Source organism: Pollicipes pollicipes, unplaced genomic scaffold (assembly GCF_011947565.3).
Source record: "Pollicipes pollicipes isolate AB1234 unplaced genomic scaffold, Ppol_2.1 Scaffold_3447;HRSCAF=4054_pilon_pilon_pilon, whole genome shotgun sequence".
NCBI classification, from domain to species: domain Eukaryota; kingdom Metazoa; phylum Arthropoda; class Thecostraca; order Pollicipedomorpha; family Pollicipedidae; genus Pollicipes; species Pollicipes pollicipes.
This window is the reverse complement of record NW_023596297.1, coordinates 26,434,493-26,457,028: the sequence shown is the minus strand read 5'-3', so window position 1 is coordinate 26,457,028 and position 22,536 is coordinate 26,434,493. Positions and strand designations below refer to the sequence as shown.

Genomic DNA, 22,536 nt, shown 5'->3' with positions numbered 1-22,536 from the left:
AGCTGCCGGATTCCGGAATAATGAACCGCAGCATTGACTCATTAATTACCCGCAGAACATCCCTGTCTGTGTTTTCTTCTTTCCAATGCGCTGTAAATGATGTAAAAGTGTCACAGAAGTGCAATAGGTACATGGTTCTTTCCTTCGAACAAAATGCCTTTCTTTCCAACCCCTGCATCTGTTCTTCACCCTGTAGACATGTCGAGCGCCGTGACAGGAACGACGCAGCTAGACATGTTATGTTGCTAAGGGAAGAAAGGCCGGATGCTACTACCCCAAATGCTACTGGCGTTTATTTAGTCTTTGCCCTCATCTTGATAGGGGGGGGGGGGGGCGGTTCGAAGCTCAAAAGTTTTTTTGAGAATACATTACCGACGCAAGAGATTGTACCCAAATTTTCAATAGCCTTCGGGACATTCATTGCATTTTTACCCCCCCCCCAAAAAAAAACGTGATTCTAGCTATTCTGGGTTTGAGACAGGGGTGGTTTTTGAGGAACATTGCACGGCGATGTACGGCCGGCTGGGGCGGTGGGCGGCAACTGACGGTGCCGCGGGACGTCTGAACGTAGCGCGGCCGGCCGGCCGACCCTTACATTAATGGAGCCATGCATCATAATGTTGTGCTCAAGGCACATGACCAGCTACACCATTGTACTAATAATGGAACACAAGAAACACGCTTGTTCAAGTTTCGTCTTGCCACAACGCATGATCTCGTATGCATTAGTCTGTAAAGCCGCGAAGTGTGGTTTTTCTTGAAAATTTTGGCTTGACCTGACATAATGGGGTCAATTCTTAACTTCCTAACAACATAAAAACACGCTCTCATCACGCGAAATCTCATTGAGAATAATCTAATTATATCAGCTGTTAGATTAGCTAGGCTCTATCATCACTAGTTTGGAAACGCTGGGGTCGGGGGATCGCATCGACCCCCTTTCAGTCCGCGTTGTAAAAACAGGAAATCAGGTTCAGGGTTAAGAATTACCAAACTGCTTACTTCCTAACTGCCGGGAATCGCTGCCGTCCTTTGCACGTTTCTCCCTTGAAAAACTACGTTGTATACTTATCCATAAAAATATGTACGTTAGGCCATGCATCTTACATCTTAGATATTCATGAGCGGGTCTATCTGATATCACTAGACAGACAACACCCATGTTAACTTGCTAGCAGGCGTGGGCCATCGAAACAGCGGCATCAGCTGTAAAATGGTGCAGACTTGCAGGGAAGCTGAAAACAGAGGTGAGCCGAACAAGGTACGGGCAGCCCAACCCGACGGTCCTATTTTGTAAAACGCACGCGTTCATCAGCCGAAATAAATATTTCATTTGCTTGCGTCGAAGGTGATATCGTTAAGCCATACACTGGCCGCTTACACATGTGGGTTTAGTTTAATGCAATGCACAATGCCGCTATTTGGCTGAGCACACTCCAGGCATAGCCGCTTCCGATCTGGTGGTACTATATATCTACAAGTGCTTGCGCGCTTGCTTTGCTAAGAGACGGAGAGTCAATGAACGACTTATGTTTGCGTTTTTTCGGGACGCATTCAACACCATTTATGGAATTCTCTGGCCGACTCGAACTATAGCTGCCAGGCTGCCGAACGGGAACCGGGTGTGAGGTGCTGACTGCCAGGGACGTCCAGATTTTGCTCTCCAGATTTCCTTTGCGGTTGGAGCGTTGTTATACATTCGAAAAGTTCAAGAAAACCGCGCTTGCTATCACTGCAAATGCCAGATCCACCTAATGTCTCCATTGCTTCTTGTCAATGCTGTTGCAATGTGTTTATGCTGTCAGACTCTTTAGTGGCTCAAAAACACACCCCGCGAAGCCTGATGACGGCGCTGTTTTGCCATAGCATGAGCCTCACCGAAATCTTACCGCATTTCGTGGGTCCTCTTATTGCACCTGTTGCAAATTATTCTTCACTTCATGCGCGTGGTTTCACTGGCATTTCTCAAGGCAAGGAGTAGCGCATTTGATCGTCACTATAGCTCACCTTTCTCGCCACAATGCATGAATGAATGAATGAATGAATGAATGAATAAATGAATGAATGACGGCTGCTGGACGCCGGTAACATACGGTGCGTGCGCGTTTCGTGTTTTTTTTTCTTACCGGTGACTTTACTTTAAGTACCGGCCGCCGGCGACTGGATGCCCAACCGGAGAAATTTTGGCGACACAAAGATGTGGCATTGCGACCGTTCAGGTAGAGTTGATGTATAAACGGAGCAATGCACATAATGACAAATAAATGAGTGGCAAGTAAAGACAATGAATCCGAGCATAAATGTAAATTCAGCCACCACCTTGGCTACAGTTTCGACGACAGCGTGCTGCATTCTCTGGTTGTGTTCAAGTGTTTTTCGAAATGCCGACATTCCCGGCTCGCCCAACGAGTACTGGCGCAACCGTGCGTCGCATTAACTCGTGAAACATCGAACAATTCTAACATCAGAATGCAGCATTAGGACCGTAATTTAATCAGTTGTAATTTTTCTACGGTCGTCTTTATGACATGCGGTGGTAATAAACCGCGTGGCCACTGAGACTGGTGAGCATTTGATATTCATGCTTTTATTTTATTTAGAATGAAGTATATTTTTTGTCCAAACACTTTTGTTACAAGTGCTAATCCATATGAAAAAACTACGAATGTGGCATCCCACAATGCACCATTGAATGTCCCGAAAGCGAAAACCCTTATCACTGTCCGCAACATGAATGGTGAGTACATCCAGTTGTCTGGTATGTTGCCAAACATGCATTGAACTGTTTGATGCATGCATGTGCTTTTCTAACGTAATTACAAACCCTCTTTACGCTAGCATTATTAGGGTGGCTTGGATTCGAACCAAATATGAAACGTAAGGAAATAACAACAGTGGCGTGGCCAAGGAAAAAACTTTGGGACCATGCCCTCATCTCCCCACCCATGGAGGTAGCAGGGGCCCTGGAGCCAAAAGCCTCACCACGCTTTGGCAATTTGAGATACCCATAGGGGTTCTAGACCATAAAAAAATCCTTGAGGCGACACATTGATTTCCGTGTCTCAAAAGGCACAAAACCCATTAGCAGAGCCTATATAACAACTACGTGAAACCCTTTAGCTGAAACGGCCCCGTTTGCCCCGATGGGGCCTGTCCCGGACAAAATCCTGACAAGGGCACTAAAGTACGATACACAAGAGCAAAACCTGGGATTTTGGCGCCCGGTGTGTCGAAATGGTCGCATTTTTCCTGACTCCGGGGACGTTGTTGCTTCATGATCGTGTTTTTTATTCGTGTTTATGCGTCATCTTATGTTGGCAGTTCTTTTTTATTTGGTCCCCTAGGCTCAAGTGTGAAAACATAAAAGGATGTGTTAGAACTTGATGGCGACCCCTAAACACTTCCGAGGGGGAACTTTACTCTTTTTAGAAGAATCGAACCACCTAAAACCTATTAAGAACCTGAACCATGCAGGTTGTCACATCCAAACATTATCGGCCATCGTCCAGGACACGGCCAACGGTTCATATTACGTATACATGACATGATACATCAATCAGCGGGCGACAGTGGTTGTTGCTTACCGCAGATGATGTCACTATGGCCGGAGAGATGACAGAGACAAACACTGTTGCCCGAAAAGCGAGGCTGGGGGTACCGGGTCTTTCGAGGTCATTTCAAAAGGCTACAGTGACGTTATAAGGTCAACATTCTACCGTTGTTGCCCGTTGAGTTAGACGCCTTCCATTTAGGTATATAGATCTGAGTGTATGATGGAATTCTGGGGATTTCTTCCACGGGGGACTTCATTGTTGTGTGTGACTAACGGGGCTTACAGGGCTTGATAAACAGGGCAAATAGGGCTGTAACATGGGACAGTGACGCGGATAACAACGCTAGAATGTTGTCCGCTCGCTAACATACGATCGGACAGGCAACAGTGTGTTATCTATGTAACGAACGAGGCTTCTTTGTATTGCCATTTGTATTGATTCATTCATTTCCAGCAGGGCTTTTGCAATATTACGAACAACAACTGAGCAAGACTCGGCATTAAAAACGCACTAGACGTTGTACGAAATTTGCCAATTCTCTTGTCTAGGATATGAGCACTTAAATCGCGGCCCAGCAGTTGACGCTGATGGCGCGGCCGCATCTATATCAACCGAGCACGAATCAATAAGAAACTAGCTGGTGGTGTTGGTTCTTTTGCTGGAGAAATTTTAGTTCAAAACGTTTGTGGTCGACGACAAAGTCTAAACATGTTAATTCTGAGATGCTCAAGATTTGGTAGTGCTAGAAAGCAGCTGTTTGGAATGAGAATGCTCCATTTATTGCAGGAAAAAGAGCAATATTTTTTTCAGTTTGAACCAGTGCTTCAATCTATACTGCAATGGACATCTCCGACGCTACCGAAAGTCTGGGGACCATGCAGGACCTGAGGGTTTCAGGCGAGCTGAAAACGTATAGAACGAATGATACGACCCCTCTTCCCATCCAAAAAAGAACAACTCGCTTGCCTTCAGTGTTTTTCGGCACATTGTACGGTGTCACGTGTTGATACAAAACTACGTAATGCTGGCAAAAAATTAGCATACCACCTGGTCAGTGGTGCTGGATGCCACAGGTTCCAAAGCGTGTAGGCCGCCAGAAGAGTGCATGCCGGTAAAAGTTTATGCAAGCCGATACATGAAATAGAGTCTGTAAGAGTGTTCTTACAAAGGACTTAAATCAAAACAGGTAAACATTTACAGTTTTTACACCGCTTATTGATTATGACCTCTCCCCACGTCGTTCGCTCACCATAAACAAATTGTGAAACATCGAAGCATGTGAGGGATATTAGCGATAAAGGAGCTCAACCAAAACTGCCTGCCCAATATCCCCAATTCGTACGGTCCGTCGTCGCGATGGCTGAGTCCGGTGCGTGGCCGACGGCGGCGGCGGCGTCCGCGCGTCTCTGGCCAGAGTCCCGGCAGGGTCCGGGCCTCCTCACACCGGAACGGCCCCCCTGGAATACGCCCGGCTATGCGGGGTTATCGGCGGCGACTCTTGTCGCCGGCTCCGGTTGCTCGTTGCGGCATTTCTGGCGCGATGAATTATTGTGGCGGACGCGGCGCGTCAGCGCGTGATGCGTCGCGTCAGAAAGGTTGTGGCGCGAGGAGGGTGACCGCGGCGCCAGCAAACGCCAGCTGAACTTGGCAGCGTGCCGCGACGATAGCCGGCGAACATTTTGTGTCAAGGAAAGGCATTCGGAATGCTTCGCATGGGTGGCATTGCCACTGCTCAGAGTCCACGCTGAGCATAGATTGTTGCTATATCCTGAACCAGCCACCCAAGTAGGACCACTTGACTTCAACGGATACGCGATTTTCGCCGACGGCCTCCTGCCAAGCAGGGTCGACGAGGGTCTGTTTCCGGCGTGACGTCACGCCACTGCCGCCGTGCCTGGCTGACCTGTGCGAGCAGTCACCAGCTGGCCGCTTTGTGTATGGTCTGGCTAGTCAGCCTGTTCTCATTGGGATTCGAAGCTCGAACCCACGGCCGCTGGACTGCCGGTTGATCTCTCCTGTTGGCTCGGACACGGGACGGCACGTCAGACGGATGTGGTGGATTGTTCAACAGGACTGAGCAGCAGCGCAGCTAACACAGATTATATGCTTGTTTCGTTAGCATACCTATTCCCTCCTTCAGCCCCGGCGGTGGCTTCACATCGATAAATTCATGCTCGCAACACATGGAAATATTCCTTTTGTTTCATACTGAATGCATTCCCGTTCGTGCCGCCTGTAATTCCCAGTGCAGACTGTGCCGCCGGGCGCGCGTGTACGCAGGCGCAGCGGAGCTGAGGTAAGGCAGGCGGGGCGGCGCGGCCGAAACACAATGGCCGCCGGCCGCCGCGCCGACGGACCGTGCGGCGGCGTCGCCTGCCCGCCGCCGGTGCCCTCGCCCCGTCCACCGGCTCGGCCTTTCCGATCGCTCCGAATATCAAATGAGACGCGGGCCCGGTCCATTGCCAGGGTAGACGGAGCATTTCCCACTGGATGTCTTTTCGTCTTCCAATGAGTCGTGGAGGATGGGCGCCCGGCTTCCGTTCTCTGTTCCCCCGTCTCCGCGGCGGATGGCGACACTGCGTCATGGTCGCGCATCATTGGCGGCGCGGCGTGCGCTCCCCCAGAGGCGCCGGAACCCTTTGAAGCCCCACATGACGTAGGTGATTTTTACTGTGGACGGAAGCAAGTCAGATTGACAGCGGCGGAGAGCGCGTTATTTGTTGCCGTTTCCGCCGCTCCTACGCTGAGCGATGGTGTGGCACGCGCGGGGGGTATTTGCGTTATGTTCCCAGCTAAATGACGGCCATTTGTTAGGCTGACACGGACGTTTGGCGTTGCAGCGCGTGATGCAACAGAGCATGTGTGTTGGCCGACGGCACGGGGCGACAGTCATTGATTGCACAAAATGGTGGCGATCGGCGGCGGCAGACTCCTCCCCCAGCCCTCCCCCTCCCCTCCCCGCCCGGCGGCGACTGTCGCTGCGGTGTCGAGCCGTGGACCGACGCCCGCCGAGACCACTGGCCGCCGCTGGCTACCCGCACCGGACTCGACCTCTGCCGCCGGCTGACGGTCGAGATCAGACTGTCGCTCTGTTCCGTTCTGATCAGTTCCATTCCCACCCGGCCGCGTACATTTGGTCAGCGAGCGGCGCGCTCACCGTGTTGTCGGACAGTCGCCGCGCGCGGCCGACCTCGACAGGAGATCTGGGGCGGTGTGCGGGATCCGGGCCGTACCTCGGGGTCAGCCAGACCAGCCCGCCTTCCTGCCATCTAACGGCCACTCAGAGCCACGCTCGGCTGGCTGGGCTGGAACTGACTGCCAACACAACGCACGGCTGTCGGAGGGCCGCAGCTGACCCTCAGAGGAACTGCCGGTCTTCCCAGGACTAGCGCCGGCCGTCACGGAAGGCCACGGCTGCCTGAGGGCAGGGCCTTCACCCGGGGAAAGGGTGCGTGGTATTGCCAGCTGGAAAAACGTCCAAAAATGTAGCATTCCCAGTTTAACAGCCCAGTTTACGATGGCCGCTTCCTCCATGGCTCACATCATTAAGTCGCGAGTGTTCGGGCATTGTGCGGGGCTTCACCAGCCGTAAACTGGCGCTCTGCGGACGTGCGGTCCATTCGGGCGACATTCCTGCCTGTTGATATCTGTCGCCGATGCCGAGAATGCTGCATACCCACCATGAAATCATACCAGATTGGGCGTTAAAGCGCCGATTTAGTGTCGTTAAGCGCCGCACTTGATGCGCTGACAGCTCTCGTTGCTAAGTCACATACATCCTGATTTCATGGTATTTCAAGTGTCCGTCGCGATACGTAGACCATAAAGAGAAGTTGCTCTCCTATATTTTCAGGAAAAATGCGAAATTTGGGGACGTAGCAACTCTACGCCTTCGACATTTGTCAATACTATCTTGAATTCCGCTAAAAGTGAAGCTGACTCAGAACGTGAGGCATCTCTACATGCCAGTAACTTCCGGTGTCGCTCGCGTTTCTTGCTAGTGGTGCACATTACATGGTTAGTTGCATGCATTCTATCGCACTATTAGGACCGCACGACGCCCAACTTCCTGCCTCTAAACGCCTTGTTCTCGGACGGCCGGTTTGTCTATTTGCAGTCGCGGACCTCCCTGGAACAGGCCGGCGCCGGCGTTTTCGCTTGGTCTTTGCTTTCGCTGCCAGAGTTGATTCACCCCGCCCTCTATTTTCGGCGCTTCCAAATCAACACGCCGAAACCCCATGGCACCTCAAAAATATTGTGACAGGAGGAGCGATCTAATTAAATTATACCATTACGGCAGGCAGGCCGGGCTCAGCCCACCCCGACCTTTATGACGGCGCCGCCACAAAAACCCAATCCGACTATCTGCGCGCCGCGTCGCGTCCGGCGCCGCCGCCGCTCCTCCCGCTAATGAGCGCGGGGACGCCACGGCGCGTGTGACTGGTCGGAGACACGGAATTTTGTTTGTCACCCGGCCCGGGAAGGTGGGAGAATGCAGTTATGACGCTTTAATGCGGCCGTGCCGAGACGGATGGCGGCGGCGCGGCCGATAGCGTGCGCCGGGGGTCTCGTTTGGTCGCCGCTGCCGACGGGTCGCGGATGCCAGCACACCGGCCGACTGTGGCCGCTCGCGCCGCTCGCGCCGCCGCCGCAGGGTCCGGGAGCGGGGTGCGCCACACGCCGGCGCCGCCCGCTTACGGCCATCGCGAGGGTGGCGAGTGACGCCGCCGGCCGACGTCCGACCAGGCAGCGACCGCTCAGACCTGTGCCGACGACGGACAACCGTCCGTGTTCTGTGGACATGGCCTGTGCGGTCAGTTCTAAACGTGTGGAATCTATCTGGGGTTGCGAGTATTTCTTCTGCACCACTGGTATGCGCACGACTTAGTGATGGTATTGTGATGGATCAATCTGTGCATGTGCGTGGTAGAAAATATACTTACCACGTCATTTCTGGGAATACTATGCCCACCCGTGTTTGAAGTTACATTTTTCGCAAGGTTAGTGCCTCATGCATCCTTACGTAGCCTCATCGGAAACCATTGGGCAGTTCATTATGTCCTTCGAAGCTACTTCCTGTGCGCGTCTAGTGTTTACGGCGTTCTTTGCTCCTATGATTCCCTCATAGTGCTAATGAAGCAAACGTGACAAGGACGAAAATCTTGGAAACCTTGCTGTTCGCTTCTCAAGACGGCTAAGGCATCAGATGAGCAAACGTGCTTTTACATAAACATATCCCGCAAATATGTGTGATGCGTGGTTGGTTAAAGAGCTCTCTCATTCTGGCGTCACCCAGCATTCCGACAGAACATTTCGCGCCGACGCTCTGTCGTTTTTGTCCCCCTCGATATGCCCCTAAAGAAAGTCCTAAAAGTAGATCCAGCGTAAACTTCCGTAGGTGGCGCGTCAAACGAAGGGGGAGGACAGGCAAAAATGCCAATAAGTCATGGAAAGTGAAAAACGAGACGAAGGAGAGATGAGGATAAGGATGACAGGGGACAGGTACAAATATAACTGTCGGAAGAGATGCCATCTAGATTCCTCCCCATGCCAGCCGCTGAGGGGAGATGACGATGCTGTGGTAACGAGCACAAACATATGGCGGGATCTAGCGAATATGACCAGCATCTGACGAATGCGGTCTAGTCGTCACTGTCTTCGGTGCTCTGTACTGTCTGTATAGCACGGATGTAACAGGTCCAATCATACGATGCGAGAGATGCGGATAAGCAAGAGAAGTTTGCAATTTTTTCAGTTGGACGGTTCCTGATTGATTAAAATGGACTCAGTTGCTCCTGCCTCTCTCCTGCCTTCTGATCGTCCGCTCTGAAAACGTATCAGAGTCGCCGTCAGAGCTGACCCATGCCTGGCCATCAGAGCCTGCCCGGGGGGCCGCGGCCGCCGGGCCGGAGTCGGCGTGGCCGCGCCGGGCCGCCGGCGACGCCGCTCGTTGGGCGGCCATTCGAGCGCCGGCCGGCGCGGCCCTCACTCGCCGCCGGACGGCTCCGTCCGATTGGATCGCCCTGTAAATCTCCGGAGCGGCCGGCGCGCCATTCGCATTCGGCGCGCCGCGGCCGCCGCCGACCGCGCCGGCCGCTCCATCTCCGTTAGCGGCGCTAATCCAATGGCCGGCCACCTGAGGCTGCAGTAAAGCGCCGCCGCCGCCGGCCGGCCACATAAAGGCCTATCGGTCAGCGCTGTCGGCCGCGCGCCACTCCGTCACGCGCCCGTCCGGCGGCGCCGCACATTATTCTAGCTCCGAATGAGAACTGCGGCTAATTCGGCGCGGGTATTATGCGCGCCGCCGTGGCCGGGCCCCGAGGGCACGGCGGCGTGTCGGACACGCCGCGTCGCCGCCCCGGGCCAGCCGCGGCCGCCGCGCCCATCCCGGTTATTAGCCGAAACGGAAAGATCGAACTGCTTGTGTGGGGTAATAGCATGATGTAGGAGGGAAGGAGAACGCGCCAGAAAGAAATAATAAGGAGAGGTGGAAACAGAGCTGTAGACGGAATGTGCTCGAGCGCTGGCATCAATTTTCATGCGGTGCGTCGCTAAGTTAGTGCAATTTCAGTACTGATCCAAACCAGGAACATGTGAACTTATAGAAACTTGGGCGGATGAAACGCTTTTGGGATCTATTTTTGCTGGGGAAGGTCATATAGCTTTTGGTAAATTTTCCTCAAAAATTGAGGGTAAAATGGTGGCTTGACCAATGTGTGAAGGGAGAAGGGGCTGGACGCCGCACCGACCACTGGGCTCCTGTTCTGTTGGCCCACACACTAAGGTCTTGTTAATCAGGAGAGTACATCAGTGTTTGTATTCGCATTCTACTGAAATATTATTAATTGATAGACCTAAACCTTTGAATGCTTACATTTTAATGATGGTGAGCCCTAGCTATGTTTGCTAGTCTTTTGTTAGTATAACCAGATTTCCACGCTCTCCCATTCAATGTCCAGAATATACCCCACGGGCAAAGGGCTATCATATTCGATCTTGCGCTTGGAAGAATCTGCCACCTCTTGGCAAGGGCTGTTTATTCCCCGAAGTTGCTTTTTTGCGGTTAATTCGGCACATGAGTGTTTGCTGTATCAGTATATGGACGCATTGCTATTCTCTGAGGGTGATTGGTATTATGCTGAATAACATAAGGGCCCCGATTAGCGACGCTTTTACACTTGTGACAACCCTTCATACACAAAAAATCTTTGAAAAAGTATCTGTAAATCTAGCGCGAAATGGTCGTCCAGCCAAGACCGCAATGTTTGCACACTTTCTGGCTTCTGGTTGCCAGTTGCAAAGACGTCAGATGAAGCTTAAGAAAAGATGCTTTTCTCACACAGTTCGAGTGTATAAAATCTTTAACAAACCTTTATGTGACCATTCCAAGGGCCCTTGATTGGCGCTTGATCTAAATTGGCGCTTGATTGCTCTCTTGGGGAGCTGGTTTTGCGCTAAATGACGTTAATGTGACGGTCCCGCCATTTCCCATCTGTGTCACGAAGGGTCGCAGATATGGAAAATGGAGACGCTAATAAAAAACCCATGACTCCCCGGGGTCGTGGAAGAGCTAGCGAATAGCTTATACAAATGTATGTAGGTAGAAGCCAGGGGGACGGGGAGGTCACAAGCGTGGTAAGGGCAGGAGATGGTCACCCCTCCCACCCTCCCCCCACTGGTGCCGTCCTCCTCACTCGTACACATCGTGCTTTGTCTCGCTGATGTCACGGTTTCCGAGGCAAATCAAGCACTTCGTGACGGAGAACCCCGGTCACCCAGTCACGAGTCACGAAGCCATGAGTCACGAAGTCCGATGTGTCGGGAATCTTTGGAAAGGCGCGTCTCAGTTCCGCATCGGCAGATAAGACTGTATACGGGTTTCGTGTCCCAAGGATCTATCTCCCTGTTGAACCGAATGTCTTCGATGAAAATAGCTTGAGCGTAAGTCACTGCAACCCGCTGATGCGACGCTCGTGGTGGTCCAAGTTCAGTTCACCAGCGCCGCGCACCAGTTCAACGGCTCAGCGCCTATCTTTAGCTAGATGTTACATAATGAACATCAGGGTTATGGTTCCATGAGATTTTCCATTATCTTTTTGATACCCTGCCGCTCCCGAGGAGGCTTTCCCCATTTGGTTCTGCGTTTGCGCCCCGCTCCGTGAGCTGATGTGTTGTTTTGCTGGTTCGTCCCGTTGGCAGCGCGCGCCCCTCGGTGGTGTGTCGTGCTGGCGACTAAGCCATGCCAACCGCCCCAGCTTAGCAGAGGCCCGACGAGATGAGACACGGTCGCGCTGGCCGATCCCCAGGAGCTTCCAGCCCCTCCCAGCCACTGGCGACGTCCAGAGGAGGTTTGGCAGATGGAATGGACAAATGCCGCAGCCTTTCGTCCTGAGATATCGAGCGGTCGAATGACAGAAGTGTGTCAGATGCTCGCGAGGTGTACAGGAGGCGCGCCAGGTGTACCAGGTGTTACCAGGTACCCGCGAGAGTGGCAGAAAGGTACCGATTTGGGATTGCTGATTCGCTTTTTTACCTCTCGTCAATAGCTTAGAAATAAATGCCAGTGGTGCTTTTCTTGGGCACATCGTACTTGGAAGGGATGTGCTCATAATGACTCAAAGGGCTCACACGCTCTTTTGACCACTCCGCTCACGCGAATCCGGTCGCTCCTGAGGCCAGTAATGCCTTGAATGATTTGCACTCTTGGGACCTGTAGCCGACCTTGAACCATGGTTTCGGCATAGCTGCTGTAAGCAGTGCCAGGGAGGAGAAATGAGGGGGAATTTCCGGTTGCGCTCGTGGCGTCACGTCCGGGCAGAGGAACGCGAACGCGCTGGACCAGCCCTGTCGGCCGTCGGCAGTACCCACTGCCAGCCCGTGTCGTCATCGGAGCTGTGCGGCGCTCCTGCGGGCCACAGTGACGCGGCGGGCCGGCCGCCGCCTCTGCCCGGCGCTTCGGCACCAATTAGCCGGCGTTGTCAGCCGCTGGTGTTGGCGTACAATGGCGCCGACAAATAGACAGCCGTCCGCTCCGACACCAGATCTGTTTTGTTCGCGCGCTCGTCGGCGCGCCGTTGCCGCTCCTCCGCAGATCCGGGCGCTGCGGGAGACGGCCGGCTCAGAAGCCGACCGGCTCGCCGCCGGGGTCGTGCTCCCCCGAACTCGCGGCCAGCGCCGCCGCCGCCGCTGCTGACGCTCCGAGAGCTAATTTCCCCTCAAACTTGTTTTCGGAAACAGAGGCGCGTGCTGCGGCACAGCAGACTGGCCCGTCCTTCATTCGCGCCCACGCCTCGCAACGGTCCCCAAACACATGCATCTCCGCGCGAAAACAGAGGGCGCCAGCCGGATTGCGCGCTGCCGAAAATCATTAATAACGTGGGCGCGGGGAAGGCGCAACATTATGCCATCACGCGATGACGCGTCGGCTCGGCCTCGGCCTCTCAGCTCGTGTTTCCCCGCTCCCGTCTGAGGAGACACCGCGAGCCGGGCCATGACAACAGCGGGGAAGGGGCGCGGGGGGGGGGGGGGCGGAGAGGTGTGCCCGAGGCTGCGGCGGAAGTGCCGTGATTGTTCAGGGGAGCGGGCCTCGTGTCCGCTTCTGAAGTTCGCTTCAGCGCGGGGTTCGCTACGTAGGTCGGCTTGATACTGCTTACCGGCTGCTCACGGCTGTTCCGAGCTGGTGAGACGTTTCGAATGGCTTGTTAAACACACAGCTTAGGACCCGCGACTTATCTTAGGGTGTTGGTCAGCCTAAGTGATAAGAATGATCCATTCTGCGCTTCATGGCCGGCTGAGATCCTAGCGCTCCGTACCAGATGTGCGGCAGCGACAGCGTACGGCCACGGTCCGTGTCAAGTGAGCGGTTGCGGTCCGCGCGGTTGCGGTCCGTACCAATCGTGCGGCAGCGGTCCGTACCAGGCGTGCGGTGTAGCCAGCTGGTTCTCGCGTTGACCCACGTCTGACCAGCTCAGCCTCCTCTCGCGCCGGAGACAGTCAGCTGCTGCTCCGCCGAGCGGCCGTCGGTCCGGTCCGCGGGGGGGGGGGGGGGCGGCCATCCAGCCGGCGGCCACTCGTTGTCATTCGACCGGCGCTCCGGCGACATTGTCGGCGGCCGGCGGCTCCGGCGCGTCGCGCGCAGGCCGGCCGGCCCTCGCCGGATCAGTTCGGCCAATCTTCCGCAACAGATGCGATTAGCGTCATCCGTCGGAGTCGGTTTGTCCGGCGGCCGGTCTCGAGGGAGGTCGGCGTCGGCGCTGGCCGGCCGGCGCGCGTCGCTTCCGCGGCGGGGCGCCGCTCGAGCGCCGGCCCTGGGCACACCCGACGACCACGCCGTCCGCGCCGTCGCCAAGCCTCACTGCAACCTTTGAGCGCGAGCTGACCGTCTGGAGGCTAGCCGGCTCGTTTCTGAATGTAGCGCCTTATCGTATTTTGAGATGTTAACATAAAAATATCTTACTGAAAGTATGTTGCATGCTGGCGCCTTCATCCTGGCAAAATACGTTACGCCACGGATGTCTGCACAGCTTGTATGCGATGCACGCCGGGCTGCAACATGTGGTTAAGATATATTTGCATTAGTTTACAAGAAAGTAACGTGTCAACGCAAGTTGCAGTATGTCTTCCAGGACTCGCTCGCTTGTAATGCGGATAACAGACAGGCAATCCGAGACGCAGTATGATATGGTAGAGCCGTCTGCTCCACACCATCGTGCTCTCGTACAGAGAGGCTACTGCAGATAAATCAGCATCTGCAAACGATGACGAAACCGGTCGATGGCTTCCCTGACGACGATTTAGTCCGAAGAAAAATTAGCATGGGAGCATATCGTTTTGCAACGATTCCTGGACATGAATGCTGGTAGATGTTGGCTAATTACATCATGGAAATCCTACCTCAATCATATCCACTGTTCTGCCAATGGATCCCAAGTACGGCTCGTGCCAAACTATGTCGCCTCGAAACAGCCGCGGATAATTGCACCCCCTGCACGTTTTACCACATGAAGCAGTAGCAGGCTGGTTCCACGGGAGCAGCCAACCGTCCAAGACAGCTGCTGTTGGGCGGTCGCGTCTCATCCTCCCGACGCCCATGCCTTAGCATGCTCCTCCGGCACAGGTCGTCCGCCGGCAGCGGTCAGCGGTCGGAACAGCAGCGCGTCGCTCGTGCTGCCTGTTTGTTTTCTCGGGCCACTCGGCCGGCGGCCGGCAGCGCGGCCTGTTTTCGCTCGGCTGGCGCGGCTGTCGTCCGCGCCGGCCGGCAAATGACGTGCCGACGCGGTGTTTCGGCTCCCTCTGTGCACCCGTCTGCGGCGGCCGTCTTTTGTTTTGGCTGCGCCGGCAGCCGGGACGGTGGAGAGGCGTGTCCGTCATCGGCTCCGCGCCGCCTCCGTCATCGGCCGGCAGCGCCGTCCAAATGGGCGCCGCCGCTGCCGCCGCCGCCCCGCTGCCGCCGCGGAGGACGGCGCAGAGCCCGGGGCAGGGAGGGGAGGGGGTCGGACTCACGCGACCGCTCTGGAGCATGCTGAGTGTTGAGGGGTCCGCAGAGGAGGGGGCGGGGCACTACATTCGGCCCGTCTGGCTCAGTCGCAGCAGGCCAGATGTCGCTGGTGTCTGGGTGCACTATACGGCATGCAACGTGGTGCTGGCTGGCGTGATGTTGCAAATAGTAGTCTGCCTTCGTTGAATGCTTGCAAAATTGCCTGCAACGCTCGGACGTGCTCATTTAATAGATGTCAACATGTGCTTGCGACTTCTGTCCCATTCTGTTTGAGGCAGCTGTGATCAGCTAATTGCTATTTCTGCGTAGCGCTTCGAAGCGAAGCTGATCAAACACCACGTGCTCGGCTAGTTCTCCCAAAAGTTTTAGTCCGAAAAGTTTTGGGTTAAAGCCTTTGATCCTTTGTTGTTACCTCCCCAAACGCCAAAGTTAGCTTACCACCATAGGGTTAAAACTTTTCTATTCCTCGAAGGCAAATTACTTTTAATCGTGAAGTGCAGGATATTACTCTTGAGCATGTGTCCGACCATAACACGCCGAGCCTTCCTCTGAAATAAAAACCTGCTGGGCCAAAACGTTCATTAGAGAAACTGGGAAGGTATCATCGTACTTTTAGTCTTATTAAGGAATTTACATGTCGTGTGTTTTGCAATGATTACTTTGATTTGTAAGTTAGTTGAACTACCCCTCGGTAAGCGGGATGAGGTTCTTTGAAGCGGGATATGCAGCGGACCTTGCTACTTGCACATTTTTGAACGATTCAACCCGAATCTTTTGAATCGATGGATTTCTGGGGTCAGAGCTCACGCTGGTCAGTGTATGTTAGTGAGCCCTGACCCCTACCGTCCGAACGCGCAATGCCAGGTCAACGGCTGAATTTGGTGGCGAAAGTCCAAGGTGCCACAATAGTCGGCGCGGCCCGTCCTGCCCTCTGACGTCACCTGACCTTTTAGCGTGGCCGCTGCCACCGGCCACAGGAAATATCTGTCGACGGCAAATCGGGAGCGCCTGAAGCGTCTCGAACCCGCCCCGCGACGGGCGTGTGGATGGGAAGGCAGGCGCTCTGACCAGCTGAGCTGGCCCGACGGATCTGTACTTTTCTGCCATATATATATATATATATATATATATATATATATATATATATATATATATATATATATATATATATATATATACATATATATCAACAGCCCTGACCATATATATATATATGGTCAGGGCTCACACACACATATATATATATATATATATATATATATATATATATATATATATATATATATATATATGTGTGTGTGTGTGTGTGTGTGTGTGTGTGTGTGTGTGTGTGTGTGTGTGTGCGCGCGCGCGTGTGTGTGTTATATCTGTTATTGAAAAAGCCATCCTGAACGAAATAACGCTGTGCATACTATGGTACTGAGTATAGATGTCCACTCATAAAATGGATAGAATCCCACATTAATCAGGCTAGTTTTGGAGCAATGTGCCGCAAAATAAAGGGATATTTGGCAGTTATTAACGCCCTTCTACCCACAATGACCATTATGAGGTGGAGGCAAGTAAGACATGTTGGGCACGAGCCCACAAGTCCCCGACCTACTTACAGACACATCACCTGTCTGCCTTTGTTTTTCACCTAAACCTTTGCCATGTTTTCTCGTCCTCCAAATAATATGGGACTGTTGTGACGCCTAAACGCTTTGCATTAAAGAGCTTACTGAGGATAACCTTGTCGCCCTGTTCGTAAAGTTTTTTATCGTGCGTATTTTACACCACCTCGCTCAACACCCTCAGCACACACCGTTGCCGAAACCAGAGCGGCTTCAAAAGGAAGCCTTCACTTCGTATCAGGCCCAGTTTGTCGGCCACCTGCTGCACTAGAGCGCCTCCGACGTGCGAGTGACGTGCGAGGCGCCGCCCGTCACCTTGGCAGTGTCAGCCCTGACGCAGTCGTGTCCGCCAGCCCTGACGCAGTCGTGTCCGCCAGCCCTGACGCAGTCGTGTCCGCCAGCCCTGACGCAGTCGTGTCCGCCAGCCCTGACGCAGTCGTGTCCGCCGGCCCTGACGCAGTCGTGTCCGCCAGCCCTGACGCAGTCGTGTCCGCCGGCCCTGACGCAGTCGTGTCCGCCAGCCCTGACGCAGTCGTGTCCGCCGGCCCTGACGCAGTCGTGTCCGCCAGCCCTGACGCAGTCGTGTCCGCCAGCCCTGACGCAGTCGTGTCCGCCGCCTCTGACGCGGTCGTGTCCGCCACCCCTGACGCAGTCGTGTCCGCCAGCCCTGACGCGGTCGTGTCCACCGGCCCTGACGCAGTCGTGTCCGCCGCCTCTGACGCGGTCGTGTCCGCCACCCCTGACGCAGTCGTGTCCACCGCCCCCTGACGCAATCGTGTCCGCCACCCCTGACACGGTCGTGTCCGCCACCCTTGAGACAGTCGTGTCCGCCGCCCCTGACGCAGTTGTGTCCGCCGCCCCTGACGCAGTCGTGCCCGTCCGGCAGTACCTGCAGCAGCGGCAGCAGGAGAGCCTGGACCGCGGCGCGGCGCTGCGCAGCGCGCCCGACATGCTGCACGTGCCGCACCCCTTCATGCTGTACCCGTTCCTGAGCCCGCAGCTGCGCGCGCTGGCGCCCACCGCGCCGCCCTCGCTGCCGTCGCCGGCGCCCGGTACCTCCCTGGCGTCCGGCACGCAGCATCCGGTGAGTACGCTCCCGCTCCCCGGCCTCCCCCGCGCCCGTCGGTGATACGTCCGTATCCGCTCATTACGGCACGCACACTGGACGGAGGCCGTGACCCTGGCCGCCGGGGCTCCCACGGGTATATAAGCAAAAGCACTGCAGTTGCCCCGTGCCCCTGTTTCCTCCGAGCGCGTGACTTGCCTTTAAGGGAATAATGTATGCTGCTCGTATGCTTACTATCACCTTTATTGAAAGGATTCTTTGGGGGCTCCGGGCATGGAGGTGGGGCAGTAAGAATAGTTACGAGTGCACATTCAGATTTGCAGGCTGTATGGCCGTGACATGCCTGTGAGTCAAATGTTAGAATGGATTCTGGTAAGAGTTAGTCCACAGTGCTCCTTTATTCTATATCCATCGTTTTCGGGAGCATTGTTCAGATACAGATGCGCTCCTGTTCTGGACTTCTGGACATAAAGCCTCGCTGCTCGTTCGAACAGTTCATAAAACCGACCGTGTACCTGTCAGTGGTGTTGTTTGGCAGCCTCGCGTGGATTGTTCGGGTCACCCCTCCCCTCCCCATAATTCTCCCTTCCCCTCTTCGACTTGTCACGTGTAGTATCCCCCCTACCGCCACCCCCGCCGCGTACTGACTCCCTTCGCCGGTGTTCAGGTGTACTCTTGGGCATCCGCCGCGCAGGCGCACTTGGGCCAGCTGGCGAGCAGTCACGTGACGCTGGCCTCGGCGCCGGTGACGCCATCCGACGACGGCCCGCTGAACCTGACCAAGGCCAAGGAGCCGGCGGCGGCGAGCGGCAGCCGGTCGGCGGCCGAGCCCCCGTTCGCGGCCTTCTCGCCGCAGTCACTGCTGCCGTCGCCCTTCATGCCGTATGGCCTGCCGCCGAGCATGGGCCCTCTGGGCTCGGCAGCTGAGCAGTGTGAGTGCCCGGGACCCTGGGCTCGGCAGCTGAGCAGTGCGAGTGCACGGGGCCTTCTGGGCTCGGCAGCCGAGCAGTGTGAGTGCACAGGGCAGCTGGCTCCGCGAAGTCTGGTAAGGGCGGGGGGGGGGGGGGAGGTAGGCGGCGCCCTGAATCATGGAGAGCGGAACGATCTGACGACCCCACACAATCACCGAGCTGACGTCAGTTTGTTCTTGTTCAAGTGAGCAATGCAATACGTACAGCGCTGGGCCCGTCATACAATGCACTCTCAACCAGAAAATCTTTTGTTGGTAAGATGGAACTGGAAAGGTTAATATGCATTTCTAGATGACTCAAGGGCTGGGTAAACCCATGGACACTCTTATAGAAAATTAACGAGAGGGGTTGCGTACAGATTTTGAGAAAATTCGTGGCATGGGTAAGACCTACGACATGTCTGGTGCTTGTTCCAATGAATGCTATACATTATTACTGCTTGATTTTCTTCAAGTCCCAAATAGCTCCATTTGCACTGATTTTACAAATGTCGGCGCCAAAGACTAAAACACCATGCCGTTGTTTCATGTAGCATAAAAAATTCATAAATAAGAACCAACGTGGGAAGAATTGCAAACGGTTGGGTATCTGGCGGGAGAACCGATTATAGACGGGTAGCGGGCGGACGTGAGCATAGGACCATGTCTATGGGTAGCGGGTGGATTGGTTAAGTCAATTCTGCACGTGAAAATTCCTTTCCAGTACCGAATAGGGCAAAGTCATAACCACTCCGAAAGTTATGCGCCGGGTAGGACTCATTAAGCAACGAAAATAGGCTGCTACCATCGTAGCCATTAATCGCAGGGACATGATCGGTATGGGCAGGGGTGTAGGAAAGCTCTCTAACATAGCGAGGCCTGTGAGTGTTTCGATTGGGTCTGACTCACCTTTCCCGCTTAAGTTTGACTCTACATACAGCTCTATAGACGTTATGATGAAACTTAGCAATAGCATCGGTTTTGACACGTTTATCCCCTTCCACCCACCTAACCCCATACCCCTCCAGTTTTTGCGCCTAAGGGCATAGGATTCCTGACCAAGCGATTATAAGAATACGTATTTCAGAGCTCCTTGGAGGAGTTCTGCCGCAGTTTCTGAAGCATTGCACAACATGGTCTAGTTGAACGTTCGATCTCGTCCGCCAGTGCACCCCCACTGCATTACAGTGCAGTCCAGCGCGTGACGGGCCGTTGGGCGTGGTCGGGTGATGGTGCTGGCGGTCAGCCGCCCCCGTGTTGACCGCTGTGCTTGGTCGAGTGATGGTGCTGGCGGTCAGCCGCCCTGTGTTGACCGCTGTGCTTGGTCGAGTGATGGTGCTGGCGGTCAGCCGCCCTGTGTTGACCGCTGTGCTTGGTCGGGTGATGGTGCTGGCGGTCAGCCGCCCTGTGTTGACCGCTGTGCTGGATCGGGTGATGATGCTGACGGCCAGCCGCCTTGTCTTGCAGTCAAGATGGAGCTGCCGACGTCGGTAGCGGGACCCACTCACCCGCTCGGTCTGGGCCCGGCCGGCCGCGACGGCCTGCCGCTACACATGCTCTACCCGCACGGCCGGCTCGGCAACGGCCTGGCCGGCATGTCCATGGTGTCGCCGTCCGCCAGAGGAATGGAGGAGGCCGGCAAGACCGACTCTGAGCTCACCACCTCGGCCTGCACAAGTGAGTGCCAGGACGCGGCAAGGGTGGGAGTGGGGCGGGGAGGCGTGAAGCCTGCATTACCCTCCGAGACCAAACCTTTGAGCCGCCACATGGTGAAGAGGCCTCAACAGCTACCGCGAGAGCTTGGAGAAAAGACAGGGACGGGAGGAGTGATGGCTTCTTCAAATGACGAGCTTGCTCACCGTGACATTGGAAATCTTAGCTGTTGCGCAAAGGCTTATAAATATATTGACTTTCTGAACAAACGGTCAAACGCGTCATGAGTTCGGCGCCAAATGGAGCTCAAGAAGTAAACACAAAGAAATTTGTTTCCAAAGCCGCGCACCCAGCCTTGCATTATTGCATTCTTTTTTGTTTCGGGATTCCTCGTTCCCGTAACGCCCCGTTTATCTGGAGCAAGTGACATGCATTAGCCATGAGCGGGTTTAAGTGCCCCACGTCCCCTGGCGGGTGCCCAAAGACGGTTTGCTACGGCGTGTAATTCCCGGAACCGGAGGATTCCCAATGCATTTCATCTTGGCGCACTACCTTCCACCCTCCTTCATCCAATAGCCATTGGTTATAGGCATCCCATGGTCAGTGCTGGCAGAAAGGGCTCTGGTCCAGTGCCAGACCAATCCAAACAAAACAAATCCGAGGCCTTGTCTTTAGCTAGCAGAGCAAGTACCAGTGCTCCTTTCAGAAAAGTGAGTCATGTAGTCCTTCCGGAGGCCCATCTGTGCAACCTTGTCCGACAATTTGAATTCGGTGCCTTGGCTCACCGCAAGTTGCCCGGCCGTGCACTAGTTGGTTCGTAACAGTGGCGTAGGCACGTGCCAGAAAATGGGAGTGAAGGGTCTCTGCCTGAGGTAGACTCTTGGCATGCGTCACCATAAGGTCAATGTTTAACTTCTGCGAAAAGTGGAAGAGTCGTGCGACGCTCTCCTGGCCTGCGTTTCCACGTCTATGCTTGTGATGTCTATGGATCAGGATGTGTCAGTGAGTTATTTGTGGTGCGAAATCTGACAGGGATTGCAGCTCCTCACCCCCACTCTTGACTTCATTCGTCAGTGTTTAGAGCTGAGTTATGTTGAAGGAAAATAGGCACGGGATCGAGTGCCACATTCATTGGTACTTGTAGTGATGTGAACAATGTGCCGGTTTCGTACGATTTTATTTTTAACGTAGTTTAGCCATCAGGTGTTCGTATTCGTCACGCAACACGTATATCAACAATAGATGCAACAAACATGTTTGTATTGGCTATTTCGCTGCCACCCTTGACACGGTCTATTTTACATCTATTTTGCTGACATCCCTAGTATTCGTAGGATTTCATATCAATGATTAAGACCACATGATACTGAAATAAGGGGATATTGGCAAAATGCATGTGGTGCAGTGCTCCCATGACGTGAATGTGTGCGGTGGTCCCGCCTCGCCCGCTCCTCCGTTGCCATGTTGCAACTGACAACCGTTGCGCTCATTGCGCTGTGCCTGTTCCCGCAGCCAAGCTGTTCGGAGCCAAAATCATCCGACAGCAGAGGAAGGACAGCAGTGGCAAGCCGCACGTGAAGCGGCCCATGAACGCCTTCATGGTCTGGGCCAAGGACGAGAGGAGGAAAATACTCAAGGCGTGCCCCGACATGCACAATTCAAATATTAGTAAAATTCTCGGTGAGTTGATTTCTCTGATTCGACTTACTTCATGGATGCTTGCAATGCTAAAGGTGCTGGCTAGAAACCAGACAGCTTTCGGAAAAATTGTTTGCACCCTCGTGGCTGTTTCTAAAGTGTTCCGAGTTTCGAATTCATGAGTGAATTGAAAATTGAACTTGTAAGCAAGGGGTGGCATGAGTGTTGCAACTTAGGTATACTTGGATGATTGCAGCTGCATGAATCTAGACTTGTGCTCTATTCACTTCATATTCAGAATCGACGACAGAATCACGAAAGATCAATCAAATCATTCAAATCAAAGATCAGTCAGATCAAGAGGTACCAGTCCCGATTGAAATAAAGTTACAAGTTCTCATTTAAAATCCAAAATAAGGCGATTAATTTTCCATGGTTTAGCGCTAAGCGGAATCTAGTCCTGAGTCAAAAGTGCACATAAACCATTCAGATAAACAATTTAAGTCAAGACACCGTTTGCAGAGATCATCCAGGTTCCAAGGAGCATAACAGCCATAGGCCAAAAT

General features: G+C 54.1%; 1 protein-coding gene across 1 annotated transcript in view; it reads left to right on the top strand.

Annotated features, from left to right (window-relative positions):
* The window catches only part of LOC119092363 (transcription factor SOX-5), a 92,805-nt gene that overhangs the window by 65,849 nt on the left and 4,420 nt on the right, over positions 1-22,536 (top strand). Inside the window, exons 4-7 of the mRNA XM_037215327.1 lie at positions 17,551-17,748; positions 18,398-18,662; positions 20,147-20,356; positions 21,845-22,012. Of these exons, the coding sequence (XP_037071222.1) occupies positions 17,551-17,748; positions 18,398-18,662; positions 20,147-20,356; positions 21,845-22,012 (841 nt within the window). The remainder of the gene's footprint in view (positions 1-17,550; positions 17,749-18,397; positions 18,663-20,146; positions 20,357-21,844; positions 22,013-22,536) is intronic.